We start from the raw sequence: 18,296 nt of genomic DNA, 5'->3' as shown, positions 1-18,296 counted from the left end.
CAAAAAATTGCCATTTTTGCTACAAACGTCCACTCCCAGATGACAAGCCTTGTGCTTCTGTGCAAAATAGATGTATACACACACAGTATGCATACAAATATATGCATCCATGCACACACATATGTCTCTGATGGTTGTAAAGGTCGTAAGAAAAATCTAATCCTTCAAAATCGCCTGTGGCTCGAGGTCACCTCTACGCTCAGCAGGTCAGTGCAGCAACAAGGTATGTTTGTTGTGCAAGGAGACTCCAGGCTTGGCGGCAAGTTGCACGTACCTCTTAGCTTAAAAACACAATCCCCACAAAATGAGCATGCCCCGGCATTTTGCCACGCCCTCGGATCATGGACTTCCCAGCACGTGACACAAATCGGGTCCTGGACCCAGTTTGCCTATCACCTACCAAAGGCATTAAACAGCTCCTTTGCAAATAGGTTGTTCCCATATCTTCTTCCTCCAATTGCTATCACCATCTTCAGTGGACAAGTTTCCTCTGCTAGCTTCCGTCTGCTCTGAATGTATCTAAGGAACCCCTTGAAGTCAAAATATTCTTAGCAATTAAATCTTCTCTATTTCTTTTTGCCTTCCTAATTATCCTTTTAACTGCCTTCTGCTTATTTTAATAGATCTTCCTATCCTCGTCCTTACCAGACTGTTTATACTTTTTAAAAGCCTACTGCTTACTGCTTCTAATACTGTTTACATCTTCACTTAGCCACCTCTGCACAGTTGCTGCTTTTTGCCTGATTTCAGAGTTAACCAGGGGAAATTTCCTCTCTGATCTCTACAACAGTTTGTAAATACCTTCCATTTCTTCTGCCATACATTTCCCTCCTATCTGGACGAGGGAACGAAGTCTCCTCCGGACCATGAGGTGCTCTGAGGCAAATCCGTATTCTTATACAGCGCTTTAGGCACACTTCTCTCCACTGCTCTGCCTATCGTTTCTGCATTAGGAATATTAAGCAGATTATTAATGACTGAGTCCCATGTGTTCCCTAACTACCTTATTCATTATCATTTCCTGCCTGAAAAAGTAAACAAATAGCCTTTTGTGCTCAGTGTTACAGGAGATTACCGATGAATTTCATTAGTTATATCTCTACTAGGGGCAAAACACAGTTGCAAGCACTTTGGCTTCGTGCGCTGGCTTACGCTGGGGGGTGCCTGTGTGTGTGCACGTGCCATGGTCTGACACCAGCCCAGCAAAACTACCAGGAAGTTTTGGTGCATCCCGCAGGGTTTGGACATAGGTGTAATTTGGGGTTCACCTAAGCAAACTACAAATCCATGCTGCATTTCACTAACAATTCCAGCTGGGAAAAACAGGTCAGGGCTGCAGAGTGGGAATAAGCATCCATCTTTAGTTTGGAGAGACTCAGAAACGCCGCAGAGCTGCTACCCAGGCTGCGCGAGCTGCCACTCCCATGCAGGAGGACACGCGCAGGTAGCACGATTTGGGGAGCAGGAGCCTTTCCAAGCGCCATGGTGAATGTGAGCAGGGAATGGTAATTGAGTTTGTCTCGCTAATGACAGGGGTTCAGACTGAGGCTCTGGCTTGGTAAGTCCCTACGCCATTATTCGACAGAAGTGAGAGTATATTAAAGGCTCACTCAATATTTTCTCTGTTCCTTATAATCCTTCCCCAACCATCTGCTGCTGGACACTGGGAAACAGGATACCAAAAGAGAGAGACAGAGAGTGAGATCTTTTGTTTAAACCACAGAATAGTCATTCTTTATAACATAACAGCAATTCTCCCCTGCCTAACTGCTAAGCTCTGCCAGAAAACTCTGAAACACATATTCCATAGATGCAGAGAATAAGCAAAAGGCATCAAGATATGCAGCGTCCACATTTTCCCTTGGTAGTTTGCTCTAATGGCTGATCTCCCCTGCTGTTCAAAATTTCCACCTCCTACTCTTAAAAATATTTTTGCGTCTTCATTTTGTCATCTGAATGTTTGGATTCAGCTTCCAGGTATTGTTCCTTGCTTCATGGTCTGCTAAAATGAAGAGCTCTTTGGTACCTGCCTTTTATTTTTTATTTATTTATCTTTAAAATCCATGGAGAACTGGCTCTACAAAAATAAAAATCAACGAGTGGTTTTTTTTAATCTTATTGCCAGAGAGAATTTCCCAAAATACCGTGCACGTCCCAAAACATTTCAGAACAAATACCAGTGACTATTTCCTTGGCTCCCTGAATTGCTTCACTCCAGCCACACAGTCTGTGACTTCTCCAACTTTTCAACATCTCTTAAAAAAAAATGAGAACTGAAAATAGGGATATTGCATTAACGCACAAGCAATAGGAAAAGACAGAATAGTGGTTTTCACATAGCTCCCTTGCTCTGCACACCCGTGGTTTGCATTACCCCATTCCCACAGATGCGGTGTCATTGCCTCCACTGCAGCAATTGTCCCTTTCCCACCCTAAAAGCCTGCTTTGGGATCTCTGCTCCTTCTCTATTTTCCCCATTTCTAAAGCACCCCCTCGAGATCGTATCTCCCAGTGCACACATCCTACAACTGACCGCACCAAAGCTCCTCAGATTGGCCCGGGTGAGCCTCTGGCTCCAGGCCCACGGGGCAGGCAGCACCGCGCCTTTGGGGCACCCCAGGCCCCATCCAGCTCCAGCTTCACACGAGCGCGATGCCACAAGCAGCTGATGGAGCCAAACGCTGCCCGACACCAAAACACTTCACCAGCTCAGCACATGACATGTGCTGCCACCTCTTCTGCCAAAGAATGAGCTCAAGTGGTTTGCTATTCCCATCGCTTCCTTCCTGACGCTTCCTTCGTGTGCTCCTTTGCTCCATCGTCCCCAGACTGATGTCGGGTTAAGATGGTACAGCAACAGCATCTGCCAGTTTTTCTGGAATGTTCTCAAAACGCCCAAAAGGGAAAAAGAAAAAAAAAAAAAAAAAGGAAACCCGGCAGCCATCCATCCCCTGCAGGACTCCCCCGTGAGCACCACCCACACGTGCCAGCTGGAAAATGCTTCTTCCACTTCCCAGCCTCTGCTCAACACCCTCCCTGTTAACAACGGCAGACCTCTTCTGCACATGGACTATGAATACATCACACCTCTTCTTTACAAATAGGGAACAGCAATATTTATTAAACATGTCTAGTTTTTCTGCTTTATTATGCGTTTTACCTCTCCGCAGTCGTGATAAGTCTACACAAACCATTATTAGAATTTCTTTTGTTCCTAATATAAATACTTTCTTACTGTTCTTTGCAGTGACAGTCACAGATTTTTTCCCTTGTGTTTTTAACTTCCTTTATCAATTTTCTGCGCTTGATAACTTCTAACTCAAGGATAACTGTCATCTCTTCCTTTTATTATTCCTTTTTTTCCCTTATTTTCATTCTCCCCAGTCTCTCGTGGCAAGCCCAGCGAGCTCGCTGGAGGGCCAGCGTGAGAGGGGGGGCGCAGGGCCCTGTGCACAGCAAGCTGGGGCCTGGCTTCAGAACAAGCCCCAGATCAGAACGTGGCTCTCGTTTCACAGCAGGGCCTGAAAAGTGCACATGAATGACACAGAAGACAACAGATCCTGGAAGCAAAACAAACTGGGAAAAAGTAAAACCCAGGACCTATGTGGTGCCCTCTTCTGAAATTCTGCGGACCCAATTGTGGGTCCAGGTAGCTTCAGAGGGTCCGAAGGCACGAGCTAAAGGAGGGCTTACAACAAAGGAGATAGAGCTCCTACAAGAAAGCCGGACTTCAACAAAACCAAAATGAAAACAGATGCCGGCACATACAGGACTATTTAAACGATAGCCTGAGAAAATCAACAAGCGCAGAAGAACGCCCAGCTTAAGTAAAGCATTTTCTATTGATGAGGTCATAAGCATACTGCATCCCTGAAAAACGTTACAGATATTTCTAAAATTCAGGTAGGAAACAGCAGTCAGCGCACTACCATCCGTGTCCAAGTTAGGTCGGCATGCCGAGTGGGGCGTGCTGGCTGAGGAGCATGCACAGCCACGCCAGGGCAGCTGCGGCCACGAATTGGTGGCAGAACACCTGTAGGGACCGGTGGCAGAGCACCTGTAGGGACCGCAGCGCGCCCACGAGAGGCAGGTACAGCTCTGGCGCTGGCACTAGTGAGCACCGAAGGATGGTGACAGCACCTCGGGCATGTCAAAGAATACCAGAAGGCTGCAGGTATTTACAAGGGTAGGAAATACAACAACAGGAATGGCAGAACGCAGTTAATCCCAGAGGCCTGCAAATGCGAAACCTGGTTTGATGCAACATCGATGCTCCGGAGGCCACATCTGACCTCTCCCCCCATCGTGTCCTTAAATGCAGGTCAGGAGATACAAGTCCATGAGCCCTGCTCCATCATTCTTGAAGACCAGCAGGAGGCCGCCGGGTGTCCCACCGCTCCTGTCCCCCCAAAACCTGACCCAGAGGCAGCCACCAAGCCCAGCCCTGCCGCCCTGCACCCGTGCTCCAAATCCAGAACTCTTGGGAACACAAAAGCTGCACCACAAAGTCCATTATGCTATGATTTAACTACAGAAAAGGGTACTTAAATGGGAGAATTTGTTAAAAGAAAGATCAGTGGAGCAGTTAAATGTAAGAGCCTGCAGGTGAGGTTGAGAACTTGGAGAAGATGGCTATCACTGTCAAAGGGGCTTGTTAAAAAAATAAGCACAGCTAAAGAGCAGAGTGAAAAAGGCCATTAGGAACAGAAAGACACACTCAAGGAAGAATGTAAACTCAATGAAGCTAAATTTAAAGCCATAAGAAGCCAATCCAAAAAAAAAAAAAAAGAGAAACAGGTCGCTAAAGGAATAAAAACTGATTTTAAATAAATAAATAAATAAATAAATAAATAAAATCAAACCCATAAGCACCAGAAGTCAGAGTCTGGTATAAATCAAGCACTGAAGAAAGATAAAACCACAGTATAAAAATTCAACTTCTCTGCATCAGTGCTCGCATGTGAAATGGCTCAGAAACTCCCCTTCTGGACCCTTCCTTCATCAGGAGTGATCAGAGTATCTGCCTCAAACTGTAGGGTCACTGGAAAAAGATGTAGACCTGCCTAAAAAAATTAGCAGTATAATAAAAAACAGAGCCAGACAGTATCCAACAAAAAGTCTGAAAGGCACTGAGCTATTAAAATTACCTAGTAGCACAAAATCACTCGTATCAGCCTCAGTACCTAAAACCCACAAAGCAGAGAATGTGACTGCACTGTTTTGGAAGGGTCACAGAATAAATCCAAAGAACTACAAACTGCAGAACTTGATTTTTGTAGCAGAAGAATTAGTACAGTTAATTAGAAACAAAATCTGTCTTCACACAGAGAAAAAGGATACACCAGGAGTCAACACAGCTTTGCAGTCACAACTCACAAAACTATCAGGGTGTCCGGAACGTGTTGATGAGCAAATAGAAAAGGATGAGTGTGCGATGCAACATACCCGAATTGCCAAGTCTTCGCCAAGTTTCCTCTACGAAGGCTCTTACACCAAGCGCACTCACAATGCTGTCATACGCACGGGATAAAGCAAGAAATGTTCTGATCACCTGACAACTGAATAAGACAGAAAATAAAGGACAAGAATAGTTCGATCTCATAGTGGGGACCAGACAGACGCCTGGTCAGCACACCAAGTGAGATGCGGAGAAAGGGATGAGGAGAGTGAGGTAGCCAAGACTGCGGACAGAAGACATTGCTGAGGCCATCCAAAGCCAAGGGGGACCATGACAAGCAGCAGAAAGATCTTATGAAGCTGGAGAGCAGGTGACGAAAGAGGGGATGAAATTCAACACGGATACATGCAAAGTAATACACCTGGGGAAAAGCAACTATATGGGAATACACAAAATAAAGGCATCTAAATCAGCCATTAGCATTCATAAAAGCAGATGAGGAGCAGCTGAGGGCACTTCTCCAACAGCGTCAGCACAGCGCTCGATGGTGGCCGGCACGGCAAGTGAAACGCAGCTAGTTATTAGCAAAGGAACGGAGAATGTGCCAACACATACCGCTGAATCCATAGCACCGTGCATAGTTCTGGTGGTCCCACCTCAAAAACAACTGTAGAAATAAAACTGGAAGAGCAAATATTTTTCGTGCTCCTATTTGCCTAAATAAATTGCAGACGCTGCAATTACACAAACCATTGCCTCGGCGCTCAGCAACACCAGGCTACCAAAAATCCACATTAACAGGAGCCTGCAGCACGCGCTGGGGCTGCAACATGAGGAGCCTCCAAAGGGTCAGCACAGAGTTATGAAGCAGAGGTGAGAAGGAAACAGCTGTACAATATACCTGCCAGACTGGAAAACAAAGTTATTATTAATAAATCATCTGTCCAGTACCTGGAGTTACACGGGACGCAGATGTAAGACAGTTCCTGCCCTGCAGAGCTCACTGGCAAAGCCGTAGGCTTACAAGAAAACCTTGAAGAGTTTGCAATGCTGTCTTCTAATTTACGTAGTTGGCTGCCACTCAGCATCTGGTGATGGAGGAGCACAAACAAAAGGCTGACCAGCGCATATAGAAAGGATTCCCCCCTAAGGCAAAGGGCATTAAAAAAAAAACAGTGAGAGCAAGAGAAACCATCTACCACCAACTTGAGACAACGCAGGAGCAGAAAGCTCATGCAAAGAGAGAGGTCTGGAGATGTGCCTTAAAGCAAAATTTCCACCGGGCCTCGAAATAGAGACTCTGCAACACAGCAGGGCAGAAAGTTGAAGGAAAATACTGGAGGATGAATTCACAGAGGTGTCCAAGAGGGGAAAAATGGTTATGATCCAACATCTCACCTTCCTCGCACAAAATTATTAATAGTTCTCGAACACAAATTAGCAACAGAGCCAGAATGTTTGCCGGGTCTACAGCCCCGTGGCTTTGTTCAAGGATGCTCTTTGAGTCAGCTTTGCTCCATTTCGGGTCAAGTTTAAAAGCCCTAAACTTTCTCCACAGAAAGAAAGAACAGTCCCAAATTCTTCGAGTTTACAGCTTGCTGTTATGACTACTTGGAAAATCTAACAAAAATAATTGGACAAAAAGTCTAAAAGTTATGATGTCCCAAAAACATGTTTCTGCAGTTTGCTTTTGAAAAATTTCCTATGGCTTTTTTTGGTTTGTGGGATCATTAAAATAGCTAAGCTGGGAACGTCATTCACTTTGTGGGTTTTGCTAGGAAAGAGTACCTTTGGGTAACAGTGGGGATGTTTATGGGGGAAAAAAGGCTTTTTGTGAATAAAATGCATTCAACTATTGAGATGCAAAATAGACTAAATGATTATTTATATAACAAACTATTATAGTGTGATCCAACTTAAAAAAAAAAAAAAACACTTTGGCAGAAAAGAAACTAAAATGTATTATTCCTGGTGCCAGAACAGTTCTATATGAGAGCATATATTAATGGAATATGTTCCTTGTATTTATTGCGCAAGGGCTCTCTTGCCATAGAGAGAGTTAAGGTGGAAGGACTGTGTGTTTTGGAAACAATGCTGGCCTAACACTTGAAAATTACATAAATCCAGAGGAGACAGATAATTTTTTTTTTCTATTTTCGGGTAGGAGGAAGGAAGAGGCTTGAAAAATGTAAATATTCTAGTGCCATTTTTCCTCCAGAATGATATTTTGCTCATGATAATATTGTCTTAACAAAACGAAATCCTTCTGTCCTGCACAGTTACAGGGATAGGCTGAAGTGCAGTATTTAGGTACCATTTTACTGACTTCAGTCAAAGCTCCTTTTGAGGAAATTTAACCACAAGCATAAATCCCTTTAGGACTAGTCCCTACGTGAATTCCTAAGCAGAACAAAAATTAAAGCATTGAAAGAAAAAAAAAAAAAAACACATCCTATGAGGAAAAGTCAAGACACAAATGGAAAATTCCTTCCTGGCTCCATGGATGCTAATTGCATATCTTACGCTAGGAGCTGAATATCATAAATTTCTACATATATATTTAATTAGGTTAATTTGTAAAATGTAGACATATGTCTGCTTAAGGTAGACAGGAACATTTCATTTTATACATTTTAAATATCACATAATGAACTACAATCACAAGCACTGTTTATGCTGGAATAGGAAGGCCAAAGAGTTCTCTGTAAAATGAGGAAAGCACAAACATATACGAGTTAGACAAACAAACATTCACAACGTGTGACTGCTATCTACACAACATTATTAGAAACCAAAAGCAATGGAGCATTCTCAGTAAATCTACTTCTTAGCAAATAAACCAATTAAGACATTAAAAAAAAAATAAGAAAAAGTTAAATCCACGCAAGGTTTCAGAAAAAAAGGCCTTTCATTTTTGTCAGTTTGGGGGTGTTTTTTCTCATTTATAAACAGCAAGACTATTGCCAGTAAGTGCAGGGTGCTCCAATGGACCCGTGCCTACATCTCTCTGACATCTGCGTGCCGATTCCAGAAGCGGGAACTGCATCGCTACTCTCAAACCACGCACATTGCAACTCCAACCCTACAAACTTGCTCCAGACATACTCTGCCTCCCGGCCCACAGCAGAGCGGGTCCCCCTCCAAGGCTTTCTCTCTGGCAATATCCTAAAAAACACGATGAAGGAGAAACGCTAATTCTAACTGCTGTTATCACCACCCAGCTGAATTTATAGGCCTTTACAATAAAGAGAGATAAGAAGGCAAAAATATCCCTCCATCAGATAAATACGTAGTATGCCTTGGTGGCATTAACCATGAGCAGATATCAGAAGCCACATGCCCCAAAACAATCTAAATATGACAAAGAGTCAAAATACACCCACAACAAGTCTTTGCTTTGTTAAATTATTAATTCATTTGCTGCAGAGTTCGTCCACATCCCTGCTGGCCTGTGATGATCCCACCAGCTCATGCCCATCGCCGCAGCACCAGGGACACCAAACATCAGTCCTGACCCATCTCATGCGTCACTGCCACCACCACTGTCCCCAGGTCACACTTGAGCATCTCAAGGTCCCAACATATGCTCCTGCTGACAGCATCACCTAACTGCACAGAGGAATTTCATCGATTCTCAATGGGGTTTTCAGTTCCCCTCCGCTACGCACCAGACCCAAATCCAGCTGTGCCTCCCTACACTGGTTTCAAAAATGCATTCAGAAATCTGAGAAGGTATTTTGTTTCCAGCAAATAATTATCTTCTGTCCTTATGACCCTTCCTTCTCACCCTCAAAATTATGAGCATCACGAACACTGGTAAAAACTCAGGATTTGCAACTCACAGACTGAAGAGCACCAGACCTCGAGTGACAGATTTACACCCAGAAGCCTGTGGCTGTTCTTGGGTTTTGAGGTACAGCTCTACTGAGGCAGTTCACACACGACTGACAGGGTAATCTCAGCTCTACTCCCAAAGTACACCCAGCAGTCTAAATATAAGAAATCATACGAATCTGCTGAAGTAGAGTTTCCTTCTTCCCTCATGTAGCCAAGTAATTAAAATAGTCACACAAAAAAAAGACAACTCACCAAAACACAGACACCTCCGAGCCCTGGTTAGAGGCGCACACCCCAAGGCCCCAGTGCCCCCACTTCTACCACCCCGCTCTGCTCCCCCCACATCAGCCTGTCGGGCTCTCCTCTCCACAGAGCTGCTGGCTTTGGCCACAGAGTTCTGAACACCGAGGTTTAATACTTCCATAAATGGGCCTAAAGCAATTAAATACTTCTACTAAAATTGTTCTCCACATACTCTAAGCAGAACCTAAATGATGGGCCTTCAACGCAAGCAAACCCAAGTTCTGCTGAAAACTTACTTCTGTTGTTATTTTCAGACAGGAAAGGACACCTACACCCACACAGAGTAAAAAATTAACTTTTGAAAAATTACTTGTTGCCAGAATATACCTAGCAAAATGAAACTGCAACGAGCATTATGAAGGAAGGCCCCGAGGACACAGCGGTGCCGCATGGCACCAGCACAGGACCGTGACCGCATCTGGCCCACGGAGCACTTGCTCAGCTGGCAGCTGAAGGAAGGCCTGGTGAGCACCCCTGGTTTTACTTCTGTCACTTGCTGAGATGCTGAACCTCACGCAATACCATCCCCAGTGTTTAAAAACACCCAGTGTACTGATGTTCACTGAGCCCCTTGTGTTTGCAGCCCGAGCCCTGGCCAGTACAGAGCCGAAGGCCCAGGCAGTGCCCAAGCCTCACCATCCTCCATCGCTACACCAAGTCTCTCGGACACTATAACCATCGCTACACCAAGTCTCTCGGACACTATAACCATACACATAACCATAAATACTTGTAGTGATTCCCTCCACACACGATGGCTTCTCAGAGGCTTCAACAGTCCCAAGCCTCTGCTCCACACATCAATGTTGGCATCTTCCCTTTGTCAGCCAGCATCAGGATACACAAAATCTCGTCACTGCTTTTCCACTTCCAGCATTATTTTTCACATTATGACAGCCAAATATAGATGCGAAACAAACAGCAGTACTGTAAATTACAAGCAAGGAAGGCCTTGCCTATGTAATTAAATCTTTGCAGGTACAGTGCACCAGCTAAGCCTTTCTAAAGCACACGTTAAGGAGTACCTTGGCAATATAGGTTAGAGAAATAATGACAGAGGAGAAAGACTCCCGAGAAGAGCTGCCCTAGCAGAATTGGTGTTTTGACACTGGTCCCACCAGTGACAAGCATTGTGCCCTTCACCCCAGGCCCTCAGCACGGGGACAGCCATGGCTGCCCCACAGCACTGCAGTTTTACTGCAAACCAGCCACATAGCCTCCAGGTTCTCCAGATGCAGCACATCACCGCAAGTCTGGTCTCTGCCTGGTGGGACCACCAGCCTGCAGCTCTGCCCTGACCTCATCCAGGATCATCTGGATCGTTCTACACCCATAGAGGCACAAGCTCAGGGGTTCAGCTGCTTTGACTTCCCCGGGGAGTACCTGGGTTCTCATCAAGCAAACTCCACTCCCTGAGATGTCCCAGTTGGAGAAAAGGATTCCAGCATGCCAGCACGACCATTCAGATGGGTTGCACACCTGAGTTAACTGCCAATCAGTTGTCAAAAAAAAATGTAGAGCATAAAACCTCTTCTATATTGGCACAGAGGAAGTGGTTTAAGTACAGGTGCAGAGCCTAATCTGCTAATATCGAGGTGCTTCTACACCACTCATACCCTCAGTGCTGTATCCCTCCCCAAAATATACCTCTGAATAAGGAACTTCTTTGCAGCCACACTTTCAAGAGTATGAAGGACACATTTCTCTTATTAATCTTCTGCCATGTTTGACATCACTCACTTTGGGAGCAACAAATAATCAAACACGGAAAACCCAAATAACTCAACAAAGCCATCATGCAGCTTGCCCAACACCTCCACATGCGTTTAGATGCTCAATATTGTCGGTGTAGGATACCCACATCACAGGAGGCTACCTATATCCATCATTACGGTATCCAACTGGCAAACACAATTTCAGCAATTTCTGAAAACAAAGAACCAAAGCTGCTGACCCAAGCCCAAAAGGAAGATAGATGCTCACAATCAACTTCACACACCACCAGAGTCCTATGGACAGCATGGCAGACAGGGACCAGGACTGGAGGAGGAGGAGGACAGATTCAAGGTGTAAATATCCAACATCAACCAAGGGAAGGAACCCTACCTTTATAAACAATCTGCTGTCTCCAGCGTCACGTGTCTTGGGAAGGGACTCACTCATTGGGAAAGTCCTTCAGCCCTTCCTTCTTCTGAAGAAGACCCAAGCATGTAGCACAATCTCCCCTGTCCCGCAACTCACCTGAACATGCACTGCAGGCACATCTTGGGATCTGCAAGACAAGGTGGGGATGGGAGCCAACCATGCTCCTCCTGTCACAGGCATTGCAGGCCCTCAGCTGTCACAGAAGCAGCCCGCCACTTACCATTGGTGATTATAACGTTCAACTGAAAAGCTCCATATATATATAAATTAATTTCTTACCCCTCCCTTTCTGCCACAACTTTACGCCCCTTCCACCACCCCAAGAGCTAACCAAGGAGACCAGGAGCCACATGCCAAGCCTCTTCCACGCCAGGTACGCAGTCACCACCTTCACCATACACCATGTGCAGCTGCTTTCCTGGGTTTCTTTCCCACTCCAAGTGCTAGGGCTTAAAAATTCAGCTCTCACGCGACTGCTGATGAGGTAGAGCCGCTGTGACAAGCTGCACCAGAGCTGCATGCCACTGATGAAAGATACATCGCAAATGGTTATTTTTCATATACTATCCATGGTAAACAGCATCATTCATTTCTATTCCCTTGCTCCAGACAAATCAATGATTGTTAATGCAAAGTCAACACGTCCAGATGTAGTTTGCATACTAGTTAACCACTAAATTGGCATCACATAGTACAGAATAATCAAGAGACATTCAAGGAACCAAACAAAAGCAAAAAGGAGGCAGATGACTAGCAATTAATCCATAAAAGACCTTTAAAAATTAAACTTCTTCCCCAGAAAATGCAGTACGGCCAAACCGAATCCATAAATGCCCAATTCCAAATATACATAATGCTGTAGTTTTAACAGCTCAGAAACTGAGAAATTACAAGGAATAAGTATCTCCCGGCGGCATTTACTTTTGTCCGTCACCGAAAAGCAACCACAACCTCCAGCCACTTGCAGTCCCCGTGCCCAGGTGCTCTCTTGCCACCGCTTTTCCCACCACTTACAACCAGGGCCTAATCCTGCCAGCACCACGACACAAAAGGCACGTTCCTGCACACTGCAGGACCAATGCTGTCCACGTTAGGCTGCTCCTGAAAGCCCCCAGCGCAATTAGCATACAAATAATTGTTGATGGGGATCAGAAGATGAATTAGAGTAACCTGCAGTGCCCTGGGCAGCAGCAGCAGGTGCAGTTGTGATCCACCAGCCCCTCTGTACACACACCGTGCTTTGCACACGCAGGCAGGGCGATGGACGTTATCTGGGCCGAGCTGTCCTGCTGCCCTGTGTGGATGGACGCTGTGCCCGTTCCCAAACCTGAAGGACGCCCGAGCTGCCCACGGAACAGCCTCAGGGCATAAACCCCAACTCCTTCCCAGCACAAGCTGTTTTATGTTGGAAACATCAGGTTTCCAACATAAAATACAAATTTTTTAAAAAAATCCAGTTTTTGGAAGCCTAATTTCACTACCGCGCTTGCCTAATTGCAAACTTGGCTGTGCATCACCAGAGCCACGTGACTGCACCCAGACCTGTACTACGCACGGCATTACGGCAGTGATATATATTTAAATTATTCTGGAGTTATGCGAATAGGATCGTAACATTTTATATTGAGCTTGTGTAAATATTATCTACTACTTTAATAATGTTGTGTCTATTTTCATCCCTCGCTGAGGACTGGGTACTTTTTGAAAATTTTTCCTTTTTCAAAAGCACGTTTCAGTCCTGCCACCAGTGCGGCGTTGGTATCGCTGTTTCCTCCCCTCCCCCTCCCTGGCTGCCCAAGAGCAATTTTTAAAATGATAAATACTGATCAACTTTCCAGAAAAAAAAAAAATCCTCTGAAAGCAGACTGCAATGAAAAATTATGAAAAATTTTTCAAGCAAGAGGAGGCTTCTCCTGGAAGGACACCAGCACTCAGAAAGGTTAGATTCAGAAACCCATTATAACCTAAACCGCGGCTTTTCATCACCAGTGGAATATATAATGGAAGCCGTTGTTTAAATGAAACTGATATACGCAGAGTTAAAGACTGTAAAGGTTGCGGTACGCACACCTACTGTATGACAGCATCCCCACAAGTTGCAACCGAGTACTATTGCCTTGCATTTCAAATCTCTGCAGAGGAGACGTGCAACACACAGCACATCCCCAATAACCACCTCAAGACAATTCACTTATTCTCACAACAGACTAAAACAGGTTACGATAGATAAAAACTAATTTCAATAATGATATTTTAGGAGAGCACGATAAACTTTAAACACAAAACCCTAAAACACCGTATTTGTGGCCCCAAACCAAAGATATGCCATTATTTATAATTAAATGCAGCACCCATCAATGCGTAACCCCCCCGATCCTACAATGCAGCCACAGGGTTTCTCCCCAGATCTCAGGGTGATGGTGGGGGGAGCACAGAGGGAGAGAAAGAGCAGCATCAAAAGCTCTCTGTTTGGAAAAAAAAAAAAAAAGTATGAAACCTTAAAAAAAAAATTACAGCTAAACAGTCTCTTTTGGTATAATCATAGAGTCAGTGAAAGTTCTGGGGTGCAGCTCAAGGAAGGGAATTCTTGGCACATAAGAACATGGAAAAGCCAGCACGTTACAGCTTCCTGGCTGAAACCATGAATAAAATATTCTCCGGGATTGTTTAATCCAATTTAGAGCATTGTGTGTAATTTTTGCCCATATGTGCCACCCCGCTCTATCTGTACCACTGCAGGTCTGTAACCGTGGTACTTGTTTCATTATTTGCTAAAAAAGATTCAGGAAGAGGGTGGGTCCTTGTTGGGGGGGTTGGGGGGGAATAAACGCAAAAATAAAAATATGAAGTTGACATTTCAGAATATTTTCTCCTCCACCCAAGAGAATTATCCTGCTTTGCAAATTTTTTCATCGCCCCCCCTCCCCCCCCCCAGAAACACAAAATGTGAAATAAAATAATGGGAGCAGGGTGAAAAACAGCCTCAGAACCTTGAATTTTTCAGCCAGTGCTGCCTAATTTCAAACAAAGATCAAGTTACAATGAAATAAAATTAAAACAGAAGAAACTTTTCAGGGGTTTGAAATTCAGATTTAAAAATTCATTCCAGATTGAATTTTAATTTTTTTTAAGCAGTTACAATTCAACATTTGTGGGTGGGTGCCCGGCAGCTCTACAAACTCTTCTGAGTTCAAAATTTAAAAATGCCTTTTCAAAAAAGAAAAAAAAAAAAAAAAAAAAAAAAAAAGAACTGCTGCAGCTGTGGAGCCAGCCATCTTGCTATTTTGTCCCCATTTTAGAGAGGAGACTGTGTCAAGGTTGGTAAAACTCAATGTTGACCTAATCTTTCCCTTCCTCTCCCTCCCCCACTTTTGGGTGGAAAGGCCATGCATCTCTCTCCTATATTGCTTTTTATTGAAACAATGCATGTTTCAGAGCTCTTTTGTTATTTATTTTTAAAAGATCAATACCAAGACCCCAGTATTCAAGGGCAACCCTACAATAACAAACCAGTCTGTGCACAGTCCTAAACTTGCAGGCTCCCCGTAACAGCAAAATAATCTGAACATGACAACAAATTAAAAAAAAAAAAAAAAAAGATTTTCATCTCAAACTCCAGGAAGGCTTTGCAGTAAGAGTCAAGGAGAAAAAGGATTTTGAAATTGTGAAAAATATCATGGCAGAGCCCTGAAAAGGCACTTCACATTTACTGTTAAAAAAAAATAATCAAAATCACTAAATCTTCAATTAATTTTTCACAATATTGTTAATTATGCACATTCATAATATCATGGCGGACCTTATAATAAACCTGTGCAAATACTAGATTTATAAGATCCACAGTATCTGGAGTAGTTACAGTCTGCATGTGCTTAAAAAAAAAAAAAAAAAGGAAAAAAACCCTACTATGGAAATTTTTTCTTTACAAATGAAGTAGGAAATTAAATGCTGGAAACTATGTTTTAATTATGCCAGAAGAAACCATCAGAAAAGCCAAGAAATTCAAAAATAAAACTGACATTCGACTCTTAATTTTGCTTGTCCTCGTGTTTTCCTGGACCGTGTTTAGAATCTTATTGTTTAAGAGCAGTTTTGCATGAAATCCAAAATCACAAAAAAAAAAAAAAAATTGGGTGTGTCCACAGCAAATTTTCTACGGTCTAATTTTCCTGCAAAACTCCTTATTTGAAACAAGTAACTTTAAGCACTGCAGCAAAAACCCGTTCTGGCACACCGTGGTAGGCAAGTTCAAAATTACAATGAAGTACAATTCTTAATTGCTCCGTAACAGCAATTCTCCCACTTTCCCAAACTAATCATTTTATTGCAGTTAATCCAGAGGTGCCCACCTCCAACTTGAACGAGTTGGATTCCCGAGCACTCTGCTGCTTCCAGCCTCTATTTTCCTTCAGGAGAACCGGGGGGGGGGGGAGGTCGGGGGGGAGAGAAAAACCTGAATTCATTCAAATTCCAGCTTAATTTTCATTTACATATGAGCAGGGCTTTGCTTCCAAAGGGACAAAAATAAAATTTGGCCGGGCGGGGCGGTGCCGGGGTCCCCCCCGGCCGCTGGCCCCGCACCGCCCCGCCCGGCGCCAACTTTCTTAAAAATAAGAAATAGCTGAATATTTCCTCTTTTTTTTTTTTTTCAATTTTAATTTCTTTTTTTTTTTTATTTACGAAAATAGTCTCCTCTAGGTGGCGTCGTTTTAATGGAAAAAAAAAAAAAAAACTACCGTTTGGGAGGAAAATTAGAAAGAAAAAAAAAAAAAACGAGAAGGGGAGCGAGGGGGGGGGGGGGGGGGGGGGGAGAAGCTCCAGCAGGGAGAAAGACGGGACCGGAGCGCGGGGCCGGGGGCGCCGGGCCGGGCCGGGCCGGCCCGAGCCGAGCCGGGCCGGGGAGCGGGCGCGGGGCCGGGCCGGGCCGCGGAGGCGAGGCGAGGCGGCCGGCGGCTCGTCCCCGCCGACATGGCTGCTGGGCGCCGCTTTGTTTTCCGCCCCGGTCCGAGGGGCGCGGGCCGGGCCGGGCCGGGCCGGGAGGCCTCGGCGGCGCGGGTCCGGCTGCCCCGGCGGCGCCCCCCGCGCACTGCGCCAAAGCGCCGCCGGCGGGGCTCCGCGACGGGGCGGCTGCGGCTGCCGCCCTCCCTCCCCGCTCCCTCCGCCTCCCCCCGGGGACACGCCGCCCGGCCGCCGCGTACCTGCGCTCCCGCCGCCGCCGCCGCCGCCGGAGCGGAGCCGTCCGGCTGGTTCATGGGGCTGGGGCGGGAGGCAGGCGAGCCCCGCGCCGCCGGGGCCTGCGATCCGCCGCGCACAATGCCGGCGCCGCCGCCGCCGCCGCTGCCTCCTTTCCGCCCTCCCAGGAGCGGCGAGTGGGGGCGATGCCCCCGCTGCGCGGGTGGGCGGCTCGCCGGGCTGCTGCAGCCCCCCTTCCCCCCGGGGGCATGGGCCGGGGCGGCCGCCGCGGGCACGGGCGCTGCCGCTAGCGGCGCGGCGCGCAGGGCTGGGCGGGCGCCTCCCGCTGCCGAGCCCGCGCCGCCGCCGCCGCCGCCATCACGAAGCCGCTCTGGGGGCAGCTCCAGCCGCAGCGCGCTCGCAGCCAGCGGCGGCGGGAGAAAGGGGCTGAGTCTGGCCCAGCGCGGGAGCCGCGCCGCGCCGCCGGCCGGCCCCGCGCTGCCCTCCGCCCCCGCGCGGCCCCGGCACGGCTCGGCCCGGCCCCGCGACGGGCACCACCGCCGCCGCCGCCGCCCGGCGGGCGCGGGGCCGCTCCGCGCCGTGGGGCCGGGAAAGCGCCCCCGGCCGCGCCGAGCCCCGCGCCGCGCCGCCCCCCGCGGGGTGGCTGTGGCCGGGCTGCGGGGCGCGGCGGGGGCCGGGGGCGGCCGGCGAGGGGCCGCGGGGCGAGCGGCGGCGGCGGCGGCGTCGAAGCGCCCCGCTGCCGCCCCGGGGGGCGGCGGAAAGCCGGCGGCCTGCGGCGGGGCGAGAGCCGCGGAGCCGCGGGCGGCGCGGGGCGAGAGCCGGGCCGGCGGCGGGGCCGGGCGGGAGGGGGCTGGCGGCGGGTCCCGCTCCCCGCCGCCCGCTCGCCCCGTCCCCGTCCCCGTCCCCCGCAGCGCGGCCGGCGTGGGCAGCGCCCGCTGCGCGCGGAGCCCCCGCGCTCGGGAGCGCGGTGACACCCCCTGTTTGAGAAGTCTCTCACAATAAGCATTAAGTCCCCATCCTCGTGTGAAACTCATCCCGCCACCATCTCCCTCTGAGAAAGAGCTCTTCCCCAGCACGTCCTCGCGACGTTTGGTGCTGCCCGGCAAAATTTGCTGTTTTCCTCGGGAAAAAAAAAAAAAAAAAGAAAGAAAAAGAAAAAAAAAAACATGGCGCTTTTTCTCCCATGGAAAACATTCAGCATTAACTATAAACATAATTACATCTTGCGCATACCTGGTGTTTTTCTCCCTTGTGAAGCACTGCCAAAAAGATAGTTATTAATAGTATTAATAAAATAATCTGAACTCATGGATTTCCCTGCCCCGGCCCATGAAGCCCTCTTTCCCAAGAGCTCCACGAAGCAGAAAATTTGTGAAGAGTCAAGCACTGGTTTTATTCTGGTTGCCCGGACTAAAGATAG

At 47.1% G+C, this 18,296-nt stretch overlaps 1 protein-coding gene across 3 annotated transcripts in view; it reads right to left on the bottom strand.

The window, feature by feature from the left end:
* The window catches only part of ZNF618 (zinc finger protein 618), a 163,636-nt gene extending 146,478 nt beyond the window's left edge, over window positions 1–17,158 (bottom strand). Inside the window, exon 1 of one of the 3 annotated variants that reach the window (XM_035564648.2) lies at window positions 16,882–17,158. In XM_035564648.2, coding sequence (XP_035420541.1) covers window positions 16,882–16,935 — 54 coding nt within the window. In that variant the 5' untranslated portion in view covers window positions 16,936–17,158. The remainder of the gene's footprint in view (window positions 1–16,881) is intronic. The other 2 variants (XM_035564645.2, XM_050714612.1) reach the window with 2 other exon arrangements.
* Window positions 17,159–18,296: the final 1,138 nt, after the last annotated feature.

Source organism: Cygnus atratus, chromosome 19 (genome assembly GCF_013377495.2).
Source record: "Cygnus atratus isolate AKBS03 ecotype Queensland, Australia chromosome 19, CAtr_DNAZoo_HiC_assembly, whole genome shotgun sequence".
NCBI lineage: Eukaryota > Metazoa > Chordata > Aves > Anseriformes > Anatidae > Cygnus > Cygnus atratus.
Note: the sequence above shows the minus strand (reverse complement) of the source record. Positions and strands in the feature narration are given on the sequence as shown.